The 13,771-nt window shown below is 40.5% G+C and overlaps 1 protein-coding gene across 2 annotated transcripts; it reads left to right on the top strand.

Annotated features, from left to right (window-relative positions):
• The first annotated feature begins 3,311 nt into the window (after positions 1-3,311).
• Positions 3,312-13,385, top strand: RWDD2B (RWD domain containing 2B). Of its 2 annotated transcripts, none has more exons than XM_046003853.1 (6): positions 3,312-3,512; positions 7,136-7,146; positions 11,286-11,512; positions 11,608-11,675; positions 11,799-12,161; positions 12,772-13,385. In XM_046003853.1, exons 1-6 carry the CDS (start codon positions 3,457-3,459, stop codon positions 13,004-13,006), a joined length of 960 nt encoding a protein of 319 aa, XP_045859809.1. In that variant the 5' UTR covers positions 3,312-3,456; the 3' UTR covers positions 13,007-13,385. The 2 variants fall into 2 exon arrangements, with proteins under 2 accessions (XP_045859809.1, XP_045859808.1); XM_046003852.1 differs by lacking the exon at positions 7,136-7,146 and adding an exon at positions 8,232-8,407 and having other exon boundaries at positions 3,376-3,525.
• The last annotated feature ends 386 nt before the right edge of the window (positions 13,386-13,771 follow it).

The following is a 13,771-nucleotide window of genomic DNA, read 5'->3' as shown; positions in this document are numbered from 1 at the left end:
AACTTCCGGTACGTGGCATTATGGGAGGTGGCTTAGTCCCAGGAGCCTGCGGCGCTGACGCTATTGCATTGGCGCTTGCGCGCAATTCCTTCCGGAAGTTCACGTACAGCCACCTGGAAGAAACTGGCTGGCTGTTATCCTCGCTCTGGTGTAATGATGGAGTTGTTTAAATGCTTCGGAAGCATGAGTACCTGGTTGTGGTCAAAGTATTGGAATCTCCTTGATGGGTTACTTTATTCACGTTACATCTGAAGGCTGGCTAGGAGGATTAACATTTTACATTTCACGCAGTTCTCCCTTATTCTGCCCAATCGCCTTCTAAATGTTCAGTACGTAAATTGTCTTGAATTAACCTTGCCGACGGAAGGTAAAATTTTCAAACATTTGCTGCGTGTCCGTTAAAAATACTATAAGTGCCGAGCCTCCTGTGAAGTGAATTAAATGAACACATGCTCGCTACCCCGGGGTTTAATCTTTTACAGAAAACACAACAATCGCTTGGGGGAAAAGAAAAACAGACAAGGGATATGAACAGGTAATTCACAATAAAAGGACAACTGGTCATAAGAGAGGAAGAAATGTCCATCTTATTAGTAATCAGATAAAAGTAGATTAAGAAAGTGGCATCCTGGGGCGCCTGAGTGGCTAAGTCAGTTAAGTGTCTGCCTTCAGCTCAGGTCATGATCTCAGAGCTCTGGGATTAAGCCCCACATTGGGCTCGCTGCTCAGTGGGGAGCCTGCTTCTCCCTTTCCCACTCCCCCTGCTTGTGCTCTCACTCTGTCAAATAAGTAAAATCTTAAAAAAAAAAAAAAAAAGTGGCATCCTGACTTATCAAACTGGCCAGAGTAACAAGAGTTACATTTGACTCTTCTGCTCTTCAGGGCTGATAGAATTTTTTAAGCTTTCACTCAGCACACAGGCTTTTTTTTTTCTTCTATTCTAAAACGCAGCCTTAGAGACATTGTACCACTTGCTTCCTCTGCCTAGAATGCTGCTCCCATTACTGCCTGTGGTTGCTATTTTATTGTAATTCTGTTTATACCTTAAAAGTCACTTTCTCATAGAGAAATTGGCTGGGCAATCTAGGTTATAGAGCCACCTGATCACTCCCATCACTTTGTTTTATGTCACTACCCAACGATTACCACTATCTAGTATTTTTCTTTAAAATTTACCCATATATTTCCCCCCACCCACACACACCCATACATACATAGAAACATGCAAATGTAAATGGGACATCTCATATGTCTTGGTTATGGCTATCTCTAGTACTCAGAAGTATCTGGAACATAGTAAATGCTTACTACATACTTATTAAAGGACAGTCATTAGAAATGAAAATTTTGCAAGAATGTTCATAGTAGCCGTACTCATAATAGCCAGAAACTAAAAACTGCCCACATTTTGAACAAAAGAATAGGAAAACTGTCGTATACTCATAAAATGGGATTCTAAGCAATAAAAAGAAACTGTAAGGTATAAGAACAGGGATGAATCCGTAAAATATTATAGGGGTGTCTGGGTGGCTCAGTGGGTTAAAGCCTCTGCCTTCAGCTCAGGTCATGATCTCAGGGTCCTGGGATTGAGCCCCACATCAGACTCTCTGCTCAGCGGGGAGCCTGCTTCCCCCTCTCTCTGCCTGCCTTTCTGCCTACTTGTAGTCTCTGTCTGTCAAATAAATAAAATCTTTAAAAAAAATAAAATAAAATACTATAGTGGAAGAAGACTTATACAAAAGTACCTACTATGTAATTCCATGCATATGATCAGGCAAAACTAATTATGGCAGGAAAAAAATCAAAAGTGGTTGCCTCTTGGGGATTTGGGTGGGGACTGACTGAGAAGGAGTATGAAGGAACTTCTAGGATTTTAGTAATGTTCTATATCTAATAGGATTTAAGCTACACGGGTGTATGCATTTGTCAAAACTCAGCAAATATACTTTGAAAATGTGCATTTCATTTTTACCTCAAAATTAAAGATGAAACATTTGAATCTTAATGCTATGCAGGATGAAGTACTTAGGGAGAAGTATGCCAATGTGTGCAATTGCTTTGAAATGCATCAAAACAGATGGACTGATGAATGGATTAGATATAAAACAAAACTGGTAGAATAAAAGGTTACAATAGTGTCTAGAATCATGACAACATCAGTTTCTTAACCTCAGAACTAGGGACAGTTTAAACCAGCAAATTCTTTGTTGCAGGGGGATATCTTCAGCATTGTAGAAAGTCGAGCAGCTTCCCTGGACCCTATCCATTAGATGCCAGAAGCACCCTTCCAGTTGTGACAATTCAAAATGTCTTCAGACATTACCAAATGTCCCCTGAGGAGCAAAATCACCCCCTTCTTTTTTTCCTTCCTTGAGAGCCACTTCATTACTTTACTGTAAAATTCTCTCAACTTTACTGCATGCTTGAAAGGTCTCATAAAAATTGGAAAAAGGGGGCGCTTGGGTGGCTCAGTTGGTTAAGTGTCTGCCTTCAGCTAGGGTCATGATCCCAGGGTCCTGAGCTTGAGTCCCACATCCGGCTCCCTTCTTGGTGGGAAGCCTGCTTCTCCTTCTGCCTGCCACTCCCCCAGCTTGTGCTCTCTTTTTCTCTCTCAAATAAATAAATAAAATCTGTTTTTAAAGTTGGAGAAAAAATAGACTAATAACATTGAAAAATGCCCACAAAGCACCAAGTCAAAGATGCAGCTATGAAAATGCAAGTTATTGATACCTTATACCAATAAATGTTCACAAAAAAATCTTGAGATTTTTTTAAATGAATATGTAACATAAAGAAAAAGTGCATTCCCTATATTTAGTTTGTGAAGACAAAAAATTAAATTATTTTCATGGTGGACTCGCCTTCAAACTGTCCTTTTATTATCAGAGACATATTTCTATGCAATAGCACAATATTTCCCAAAGTCACAACGACCACCATCCAGGCTCACCTCTCCCTAATGCCTTGCTATTTAGGGGCCAGAAGAATCCATGTTGTGTGGGAAGATAGCAGAAACGCAGAATAGGGAACCCCACTCTTACGTAGTGAATCCCAAGCTACATAAAACCGAACGATTCCTAACCATGTGTGTATTTGAGGAGCGTTATTTTAATGGACTATTCCTTGACCCAGGAATCAGTGCCGTCTGATACTTCTCCATGGCAGTGGCAGCAGCTGAGAAATGCTAATAGAGTGGAATTTGAACTCTGCGACTGAGAGGCATATAGCATTGCCAAGAATTCCAGCCGCCGAGCACCTGCCAGGACCAAACAGCCGGGACCAATGGGCTTCCAGCACCTGCCAGGACCAAACAGCCGGGACCAATGGGCTTCCGGGGCATCGGGCCCCGCGCGCGCGCGCGCGCGCATGCGCCAAGCCGAGAGGGCGTTGTCTCACTTCCCTTGGGCAGCCCAGGTTTCGGATGGTCTAGCGGAGGAATGCTGAGGCTCCCGCCGGATGAGACCTGAGCTGTCCCTGCAGCCAGAAAATCCAGGGTTTCGCACCGAGGGGGGGTCCATGGCCCAGGTGAGTCTTCAGTCTACTGCTGCCCAGCCGAACCGGAGATTTCCCGCGTGGCAGAGGCCCGTGGTCCCCTCCGTGAGCTCGGCGACGTCGTGGCCCCGCCTTCCCCACGCGCTACACTGCTCATTGGATAGAGCCGGCTCCGGCTGCTCCTGCCCCGCCCGGAGTCGGGACCTTCCCTTCCCGCACTCACTACCACCCCCAGGCCCAGTCAGTTGTTAGGGGCGACGGCGCCTGTGCGCAAGGTTTCGGTGGTGGTTTGCGACTTGCCAGGTGTCAGGGCTTGTGCCACCTGTGCCCGCTGTGCTCTGTAAAGTAAGATTCTGCGAGGAAAAAAGAATGATTCCACTTAGGAAACTCAGTTTTCATTCGTACAGCGTTCACTGAAATCCCGAGTCCGAAGATGCTCTAAAAGGGGTTTTGTTTTGTTTTGTTTTTGCATTGAAATCTACGGGAAAAGTTGGACAATTAAATGATACACCTGTAGCATCATTCCCATAGTTGTTCGCACACAGGTCGCTTGGCTCCAGACTTGTTTGCTGGCACTATTTCATCTTCCAGACCTCCAAATTCAGTGGGACTTTCTCCCAGCTTCACTCACTCAATAAGTGACAAAACAAACATGCCTTTTAGTATATGTTGGTTACTCCCAAAATTACATCTCCAGCTATATACCTCCTAAACTGCATAATTGTACATCCAACTGTCTACTGAACATCTCTATTGAGTAGATATATGTCTTAATAACAATTCATTACGTAGTATTTCTAAAACCAGGCTTCAAGTGTCCACCATCTTCTCTACCTAAATGCCAAACCCATCCTTCCAGTCTCTTAATGCCTTGGATTCATTCTTACGTATCACATATAATACGTCAGTAAACCCTGTTGGTTCTACTCTTTCTGTATGTCCAGAACTCAAATGTTGCTCACCACCTGGACTACCACATCCTAATCCAAGCCACTGTTATCTCTTTCCAAATCATTGTAGTGCCTCCCTGGTCTCCCACCTTTCATCCTCATTGCCCTGCACATTTCACAGCATCAGATGTGGGCCTCTCCATAAGTAAGTGAAACCCCTGCGGTGGTCTTCCATACCGGACAGAATAAAATCCAAAGTCCTGGCCATGCCCTCTGAGTCCTAACTTAAACTGCCCCACATTTCCTCTCTAATCTTGCCTCCTAAAATTTTGCCCCATGCTTCGTCGACTCCAGCACATGGTCTAGCACTTCCCTGCCACAAGGCCTTTGAATTTGCTCTTCTTCTTGCCTGGAAAAGGCATTTTATGTGTGTGATTTTTGAGATTATTTTTTTATGATTTTTGATCATTGTTAGAGTCTTAATGTGAAGGACAATGCGTGATACACAATAGGTGCTCAAGACACATTTGTGGATGAATATAACAACAGCAACCACTTTTACAGTACTCTGTTGCCAAGCACTGTTTAAAGCATCTTCCACACACCATCATTTAGTCCTCACAGCGACCCTATCCTCCCCATTTTAAAGATGGGGAGACTGAGGCGCAGAGAAATTAAGCCACCTGCCTAAGGTCACACAGTTGTTAAGTGCACATTGGCAATCTAAGTAGCAGAGTACATACTTAAACCACTAGGGTAAAAATACAAAATAAATTCATTTCCTCTAATATCCATCTAGCCATCTAATAACCTCTAATAACTAACCTCAACTTTAAAAGACTAGAAAAGATATTCATGGAATTCCAATGAGTACAGGGATTTTGAATACTTACATTGATTTTTTTTTAAAGATTTCATTTATTTATTTGAGAGAAAGAGACAGCGAGAGAGAGCATGAGACGGGAGAAGGTCAGAGAGAGAAGCAGACTGCCTGTGGAGCTGGTAGTCCGATACGGGACTTGATCCCTGAACTCTGGGATCATGACCTGAGCCAAAGGCAGTTGCTTAACCACCTGAGCCACCCAGGCGCCCCGGATTTTTTTTTTTAATAACAGAGCAAATATATGTTAGGATGTCAAATGAAAATAGGATATAAAATTACATGAAGTGACTAGTTAGTAAAGAAAACATTGTGTTTAAGGAAGTGAGAAGTGTTTGCAGCCCTAACAGTTTTTGAAAAAAAAACTCAGAGATGATGGGTAGCATTGGTAATATTTAAACTATATATATTAGGATGGCTAGACGACAAAGCAGGGATTCCTGATCTGTGTAGAAGAGAGCTAATATTAAGACAGGGGGGAAGTCTCTCTCTCTGCCTGCCTCTCTGCCTACTTGTGACCTCTCTCTCTGTCAAATAAATAAATAAAATATTTAAAAAAAAAAAAAAAGATGGGGAAGAAAATCTGGGGTCAAACAGGTTTGGGATACTCAGCATACTACAACTTCCTAGAAATTCACAGTCCATATTGGTATCTAACAATAAAGACTTCGAGAAGCCACACGCTAAAAGTGTGCCCATATAATTTACTGTCCAGATGGGGTTATTTTGTTTAAGATAAATACTAGTTGGGACAATGAGATGGCCAACTGTCACCCTGAAGAAACCTATTAAACCTTGTGTCATTCAGCATTTCAAGAACTTATTTAAGCACAAAAATGCTTTGTGTAATTTTTTTCCCCAGCATGGCACTGACGCCTTGATAAACAATGTTTTAATGACTGTGGTCGAAAAAGCACTGGGATTAGGAATGATGTGTTGGCATTGATTTATACTCTGGTCTGTGGAGACAGCCAATGCGTGCAAGAGTGCTTCCTATTTTCCTGACTGCGTATCCAGTTAATTGTAATGAACTCAGTACCCCACCACATTTAGTCATTCTCATAGTCCTTAATGTGTTTTTTTTTAAATAACTTTTTTATTTTTAATTTTTTTATAAACATATGATGTATTTTTATCTCCAGGGGTACAGGTCTGTGAACCGCCAGGTTTACACATTTCACAGCACTCACCATAGCACATACCCTCCCCAATATCCATAACCCCACCACCCTCTCCTGACTTTCCCCCCAGCAACCCTCAGTTTGTTTTGTGAGATTAAGAGTCTCTTATGGTTTGTCTCCCTCCCAATCCCATCTCCTTAATGTGTTCTTTTTTTTTTTTTTTTAAAGATTTTATTTATTTATTTGACAGAGAGAGATCACAAGTAGGCAGAGAGGCAGGCAGAGAGAGTGAGAGGGAAGCAGGCTCCCCGCTGAGCAGAGAGCCCGATGCGGGACTCGATCCCAGGACCCTGAGATCATGACCTGAGCCGAAGGCAGTGGCTTAAACCACTGAGCCACCCAGGCGCCCCTCCTTAATGTGTTCTTGATAGGACCTAATACCACTCTGTCACTTGTGACTAACATACATTTCCATTTAAGTAGAATTGTTATTCTTTAAAACTACCATACAGTGAACTTCCTAAATTGTTGACCAAATACCATTTTCTAATATTAAAGAAACAATCCAACTATATTTGGATGGAGTAAAAAAGATGTAATAAAGGGAGGACATGTTCTCAGAAGGCTTGATAATGAATCATCCAAGGCAGCCTTTGTGAACTGGGTCCACTCTAAATATGTTGGCATTTTGGGCTACCAGTCTGTGAAACTAACAGCCAGATCATGAACTGGGATAAATTCACTCCACTAAGTAGCTTTCAGGGTCTTCAGCTAGTTTGCCTTCAACTGAGGGAAACCTAACACACCCCCACTCCTCTCAGACTGCAACATTCTTACACAATCAAGGATTACGAGAACATATTCCTAATAAATAATTGGTGCTCTCTTGCATGTCTTTGTAGACCTCTGTTAGACACTGCATACAATATGTGTAATGACAATATGGAGCATGAGTTGTTGGAGGCAGTGTCCAGGTAAGAGGAGTCAAGGTTCTAGAAGGAAATAGATATGTACTGAACTCTGAAATTTTGAAGAGATTGCTTCATGAAGGGACTGTTTACAGAGGTGTGGCCAGGAATTATTGCCCCTAGGCCTGGAAGATTTGCTGGAGTTTAGGAAGAGGGGCTGCTCACAAAAGCTCTGGTCTTAAGGAGTCACGACCATTGTCAGAATCCCACCAAAACAGGAAAGTTGTAGTGAAGAAATATCCTGGCTTCTTTCTCCTCTGATCCTCCCCTTTCCTGCCAGAGCATTAGCTGAAACTAACCACAAGAAAAAAGAGTGGCATGGTATAGGCTGGAGAGGTCAGTTTTTAGAGTCTAGAGCAAGGACAAGAAGGACCAAGAATGTGTTTAGGGGACAAATAAGTAACGAGCAGAAAAGAAAATGGTCCAAATAATGAGCCCCTGAATTAGGTCTTTGTAGTCAGGGTTGTGAGGAAGGGACAGGTTCAGGTCTACACTATTTTTCATGTGCTTTCCTGCCTTACAGACCTTTCTTCTCTCCCCACTATGCTTCCTTCTCCACTTGTCTAAGTCTTAGCCTATATTTAGGGCTCAATTCAGGGTCACTTGGCTGGCTCAGTCGGAAAAGCATGTAACTCTTGGCCTTAGGGCCATGAGTTTGAGACCCACACTGGGTGTAGAGATTACTTAAATAAAACTTTAAAAAAAAATTTTTGGAGACAGATTCAACTCAGATTGTCTCCTTCCTTAACTCTTTCCTGATAGCCCATTTCATTGACATGTACTCCTCTTAATCCCCACGATAATGCCTATACTAGTCATTTAACACTAGCCATTTAACACATTTAGCCTTTTTTATCTGTATTGTTCTATATCTTACTAGGTAATAAATCCTGATCCTCAAGCTAATTAGAAAGCTCCGCAAAGGAATGAAGCATGAACTCTACGTACAGTATTTACTCAATAAACATTTACCCAAAGATGAGAAGGAATTCCATGAAGACTCCATTAACCAAGATAATAGTGTTTGATTTCACAGAGTAAATTCTCCTTGAGAAGGTAAGATATGTTTCCTTTGGAGCAATGGGACTGAGCTCTGTGTTCTTTTCAGATGTATAACTCCTTTTTTTCTAAATTCAGAAACACTACATAGTAATCCTAAAACTTCAAGCAATAAAGAAGCATACAAATTAGTCAGTCCTTCCTTTCATCCTTCTACCCACATTTAACAAACTAATTTGGTGAATTCTCTTTCTGACTTTTTTCATGTGTGTATAATGATATAACAATGAATAATATGATCATATCTATTTATATTCTTTTACAATCTACTTTTTTAAGGTAACTATTGTATCATGAATGTCAGTGCTAATGTGTATTTTTTAATGATCTCATAATATTCTGTTTAGATATATATTTATTTAACTAATCTATTGTTGAACATTTAGGTCATGTCTGATTTTTTTATTATAGATAATAAGCAATGAACATCCTTATAAACACCGTTTTTATATACTGTCTGATTTTTTTCTTAGATCAGTTTCACAGAATCAGATCAGCTTTCCTTATACCAAGTTTTTCTTCTATAACAATTATTAGATGTTAACCATCTTTGTGTGTATATGTGTGTGTATCTATGTGTGTGTGTGTGTTTGCACATGCATGCTAATTTAGTAAATTAAAAATATTGTGTAGGAGAGACTTCCACTTTTGGAACAGAGTAGATGTATTTTTCCTAATTTGTCCAGCTAAGTACAACTAAGGATCCTGGACACTATAAAACAAACACAAAAGACTCTGAAAAGTGAAAGGGAAAGCAGAAAAACCAGGGGACCTTGGGAGCCAAGGAAGGACACAATGGTGACTTCCTTGGTTATTCTTTTTTGCCTCAAATACCCGAGACTTGATTAAAGAAGCAGCAACCCGGAAATATCAAGGGTACAGACCAAACAAATTGTAAAGCCTTGAAAAACCCTGCTCTCTCTAGCTAAAGTACCAAGAAATGTGCAGCTGAGCAAGATGGAAAGCACTTAGATAATAAACATGCTACATCGGGTAAATACCAAAGAAAACACTGTGGCCTCCTCCCTACCACACCAACAAAGTGCGCCTAGATTCCACTTTCACTGAGCTGTAATAACCACTTCAGTGCCCACTGCTTGTCAGGATGGTATTAAAAAAAAAAAAAAAATGTGATTAGGGACCTAGGACTTTCCTCTCTGCTGGATGAGAATGAGGACCTTACTAGGATTTAGTGTCAGACCCATGTCAGATCCATGTCGGACCACTTGGGGAGCCTGTACTTCCCCTCTGATGCAGCAGTAACAAGGCATCCCACCTTCACCCTTCTGGAGTGATGTTCAAGAAGTCTAGTGGGGAGTCCAACTTTGACCAACACCTAACATTAACAAAGTGGCCCATCAACATGCTGTTAGTGGAGGCCGCATGGGTAACAGTAAGGAGGCACTTCCACCCCTCCCAGGCAGAAGCTCCCCTTTTTCTCCCTTCTCAAACAGGGTTTCAGAAGAAGTATGCTAAAATGGAAGATTTGAGTATTTTTCAGAGTCTCATAATACCTAAAATGTCCAGATTAAATAAATTTACAAAATCATCATCATACCAAAAAGAAGGAAAGTCTCAAACTAAATGAAAAAAGACAATAAAATAGATGCCAATGCCAGGATGACAGAGATGACAGGATTATCTGGGTGGCTTAGTGGGTTATAAATAAAACTTAGGATGCCTGGGTGGCTTAGTGGGTTAAGCCTCTGCCTTCAACTCAGGTCATGATCTCAGGGTCCTGGGATCGAGCCCTACATCGGGCTCTCTGCCTAGCAGGGAGCCTGCTCCCCACCCCTGTCTCTGCCTACTTATGATCTCTTTCTGTCAAATAAATAAATACAATCTTTAAAAAAAAATAAATAAAACTTAAAAAAATACCTATCTTAAAAAATTTTCAGTGAGCTTCTATTAAGAACTTCTATTAAATAAATGTTCATAATATCAAATGTGTGTAAATAACCCAGGTGCCCATCAATAGGCAAAGAATGCAATAAATTATGACCTATTGACATGATTCAGTATGACAGTCAACCACTAGAAAGAATGAGATAAATCACTATGTACTGACAATGGATAGTTCTTTGGTATATATTTGGAAGGGAAGAAGTAGGGAAAAAAGATATGTTTATATATGTTTATATGATTCCTGCAGATACATTTTGATTATATATCTCACTCTTTACATATACATAAACATTATACCACCATATATTTTCCATTTATGTATGTGTTTAATGCCTAAAATATTTTGTGTTACTGTAACACCAAAACTCTTCAACTTGGATGGGAGACTTAGGAAGGTAGGGGAAGAGATCACCAGCAGAAACTATATCTTCATTTTTTAACCTTCTACCACTTGAATTTTATAACTTAGTACTCTTCTCTTAATGTTAACAGAGGTTACTTGAGCTGTGGGATTGTTAGCATATTTTCTCTTCTTCACATTCTTATGATTTTTAAAACGAATAAACACTAATATTAAGAGAAAAATATTAGCCATCCACAAAACTCTCTTACTTATTCTGTTCATTCTAGGTTTCCAAAGTAACCAGTCATAGCCTCCCTCTCTCCTGGCTATATCACTGATACAGCTTTTGACTACATAATTAGTTTACTTCAGTGAAATTGTTCATTGTGGTAGCTCAAGATTCCAAGTCAACTATCCAGATACAGAGGAATTTGATGCCTCGTTATTATTATAGTTTTATGACTTTCACTGGATTGGCCCATAGTTTGGATCCTTAGTATATTAACGCCTGTTTAAATTTCACATTTTATGAAGAAATCAAATACACTTTCAATAAAGACCTATATTGATCTGTTGAGTTCTCTAGGTTCTATTTCTAAATTATCTCTCTTATCCTTACCTCCTTAGAAATTTACAGATATCCAAAAATGATTGAGATTGAACAGGCAGAGGCTCAGCTCTCTGAGTTAGACCTGCTAGCCAGTATGTTCCCTGGTGAGAACGAGCTCATAGTGAATGACCAGCTGGCTCTAGCGGAACTGAAAGATTGCATTGAAAAGAGGACGATGGAGGGACGATCTTCGAAAGTTTACTTTACTATCAATGTGAAACTGGATGTATCTGAGGAAACAATGGTAATTCACTTTGCTTTTTGAAGAACTGAAAGCCTGTCAAGAATTAAAACACCACGTAGGGCGTTTTCTTCTTCTCTCTCTTTTTTTTTAATCAGGTGATGTTTTCTCTGGCCTGTATTCTTCCCTTTCAATACCCCGAAGTTCTGCCTGAAATTACTGTCAGGTATGTGACAGAAATTGGCCAACATCAATGTTAAAATTAACCTGAGAATAAAAGCAAGGCTTAAGTTTGTTCTCTGTTCCAAGAAAATTAACTTAATTTTTTATTCCTTATCTCTTCCATCAGATCAGTATCACTAAGTAGATCCCAGCAGACTCAGCTGAACACAGATCTCACCGCATACCTGCAAAAGAATTGTCTTGGAGACGTCTGTATATTGAATGCCACAGAGTGGGTTAGAGAACATGCTTCTGGCTATATGAGCAGAGACACCATGCCTTCCCCTGCTCCAGGAAGTACATTCCAACCTGTTGATCTCATTCTCACAAGACTGTGGATCTATAGCCATCACATCTACAACAAGTGTAAAAGAAAGAATATTCTAGAGTGGGCAAAGGAGCTTTCCCTATCTGGATTTAGCATGCCTGGGAAACCTGGTATTGTTTGTGTGGAAGGTCCACAAAGTGCCTGTGAAGAATTCTGGTCAAGGTTTGCTTTCACAAATGTTGTATGCTATGTCAATAATTTTATTAGTAAACAAGATACTAGAGATGTGGCAATTAGTATGTCCCTGGTGTTGTACCTTATGGGGATTCAGTCTCAAGTCAATGGATAAAATAGAACTCACATATGATCAGCATCACCCCCTTCCCTGACATGGTGCACACAGGAGATGTTCTGTAAATAGCTATTTATTTGGGCCCTTGTCCAAGATGTTCTGATCCCCTTCGTTTCCATGGATTGGATTCTTCTTAGTGATGTGATAAGCTGTGCATACCTTGTGAAACAAAGGGGTTTCTAACCTGCTCATTTCTGTACTGACATCCTAAATGAGTTTCTAAGAAGTCCCTTTGGGAGTTTGAGATACAGCAGTTTCCACATTTGTAAAATATTGATTTGAGGCAGTAGCAATGAATGAGTTTAGGGATAGGATTCTGACCAGTATCATATTTGATTAAAATTAATCCTTGTGAGATAAAAGTAAATGTCTTTACTTCTGGGAAAAGGCATTGGTAAGTCTGTTTTATAACTTCTATGCTCAATGCTCTAGAAGACAGAACACATTTTCAGTGTGTCTACTTTGAAAATTTCTTTTCAGACTCAGAAAATTAAACTGGAAGAGAATTTTAATTCGCCATCGAGAAGATATTCCTTTTGATGGTATAAATGACAAAATAGAAAGACAAAGAAAATTTTCAAGTTTTGAAGAAAAAGTGTTCAGTGTTAATGGAGCCAGAGGAAACCACATGGACTTTGGTCAGCTGTATCAGTTTTTAAACGCCAAAGGATGTGCAGATGTTTTCCAGATGTTCTTTGGTGTGGAAGGACAGTGACTGGCAGAGGAATAATGAAAGTTTTTGTCACTGTTGGCCTTTTGATTTTTCCCCCAGCTTTCTTGAAAGATGAAGTAATTTGGGGCACCCAGGTGGCTCCGTCGGCTAAGCATCTGACTTTGATTCAGGCCATGATCTCCGGTTCCTGGGACCTGGCGTGCCACTCAGCAGGAAGCCTGCTTCTCTTTGCCCCTCCCCCTGCTTGTGTGCTCTCTTTCAATCTCTCTCCAAATGAATAAATAAAATCTTTACTAAATAAGTAAATTTTAAAAATAAAAATGGATTTAAGTATAAGATATCAAAAGAGAGAAGAGCAAGTTAGATGGTCCTGCCTGTACTATATACTTTGAAAAAGACAATAAAAGCTGTAAGAGGGGTACCTGAGTGGCTCAGTCAGTTAAGCATCCAACCCTTGGTTGTGGCTCAGGTCATGGTTTCATGGTGGTAGGATTGGGTCAGAGTTGGGCTCTGAGCGCTGAAGCGAGTCTGCTTGGGATTTCCTCTCTCTCAAATAAATAAATCTTAAAAAAAAAAAAAAAAAAAAAGCTATAAGAAATTATACTTAAGGGTTCCTGGATGGCTCAGTTGGTTAAGCACCTGCCTTCAGATCAGGTCATGATCCCAGGGTCCTGGCGTCAAGCCGCACACTGGGCTCCCTCCTCAGTGGGGAGTCTGCCTCTCCCTTTGCCTCTGCCCCCTCCCACTCCCCAGCATGTGCTCTCTCCTCCCTCTCTCTCACTCTTGCAAATAAATATAATATTTTTA

This window comes from Meles meles, chromosome 4 (genome assembly GCF_922984935.1).
Source record: "Meles meles chromosome 4, mMelMel3.1 paternal haplotype, whole genome shotgun sequence".
Lineage (NCBI taxonomy): Eukaryota > Metazoa > Chordata > Mammalia > Carnivora > Mustelidae > Meles > Meles meles.
The sequence above is the reverse complement of the archived record's forward strand: the minus strand, read 5'-3'. Positions and strand labels throughout refer to the sequence as shown.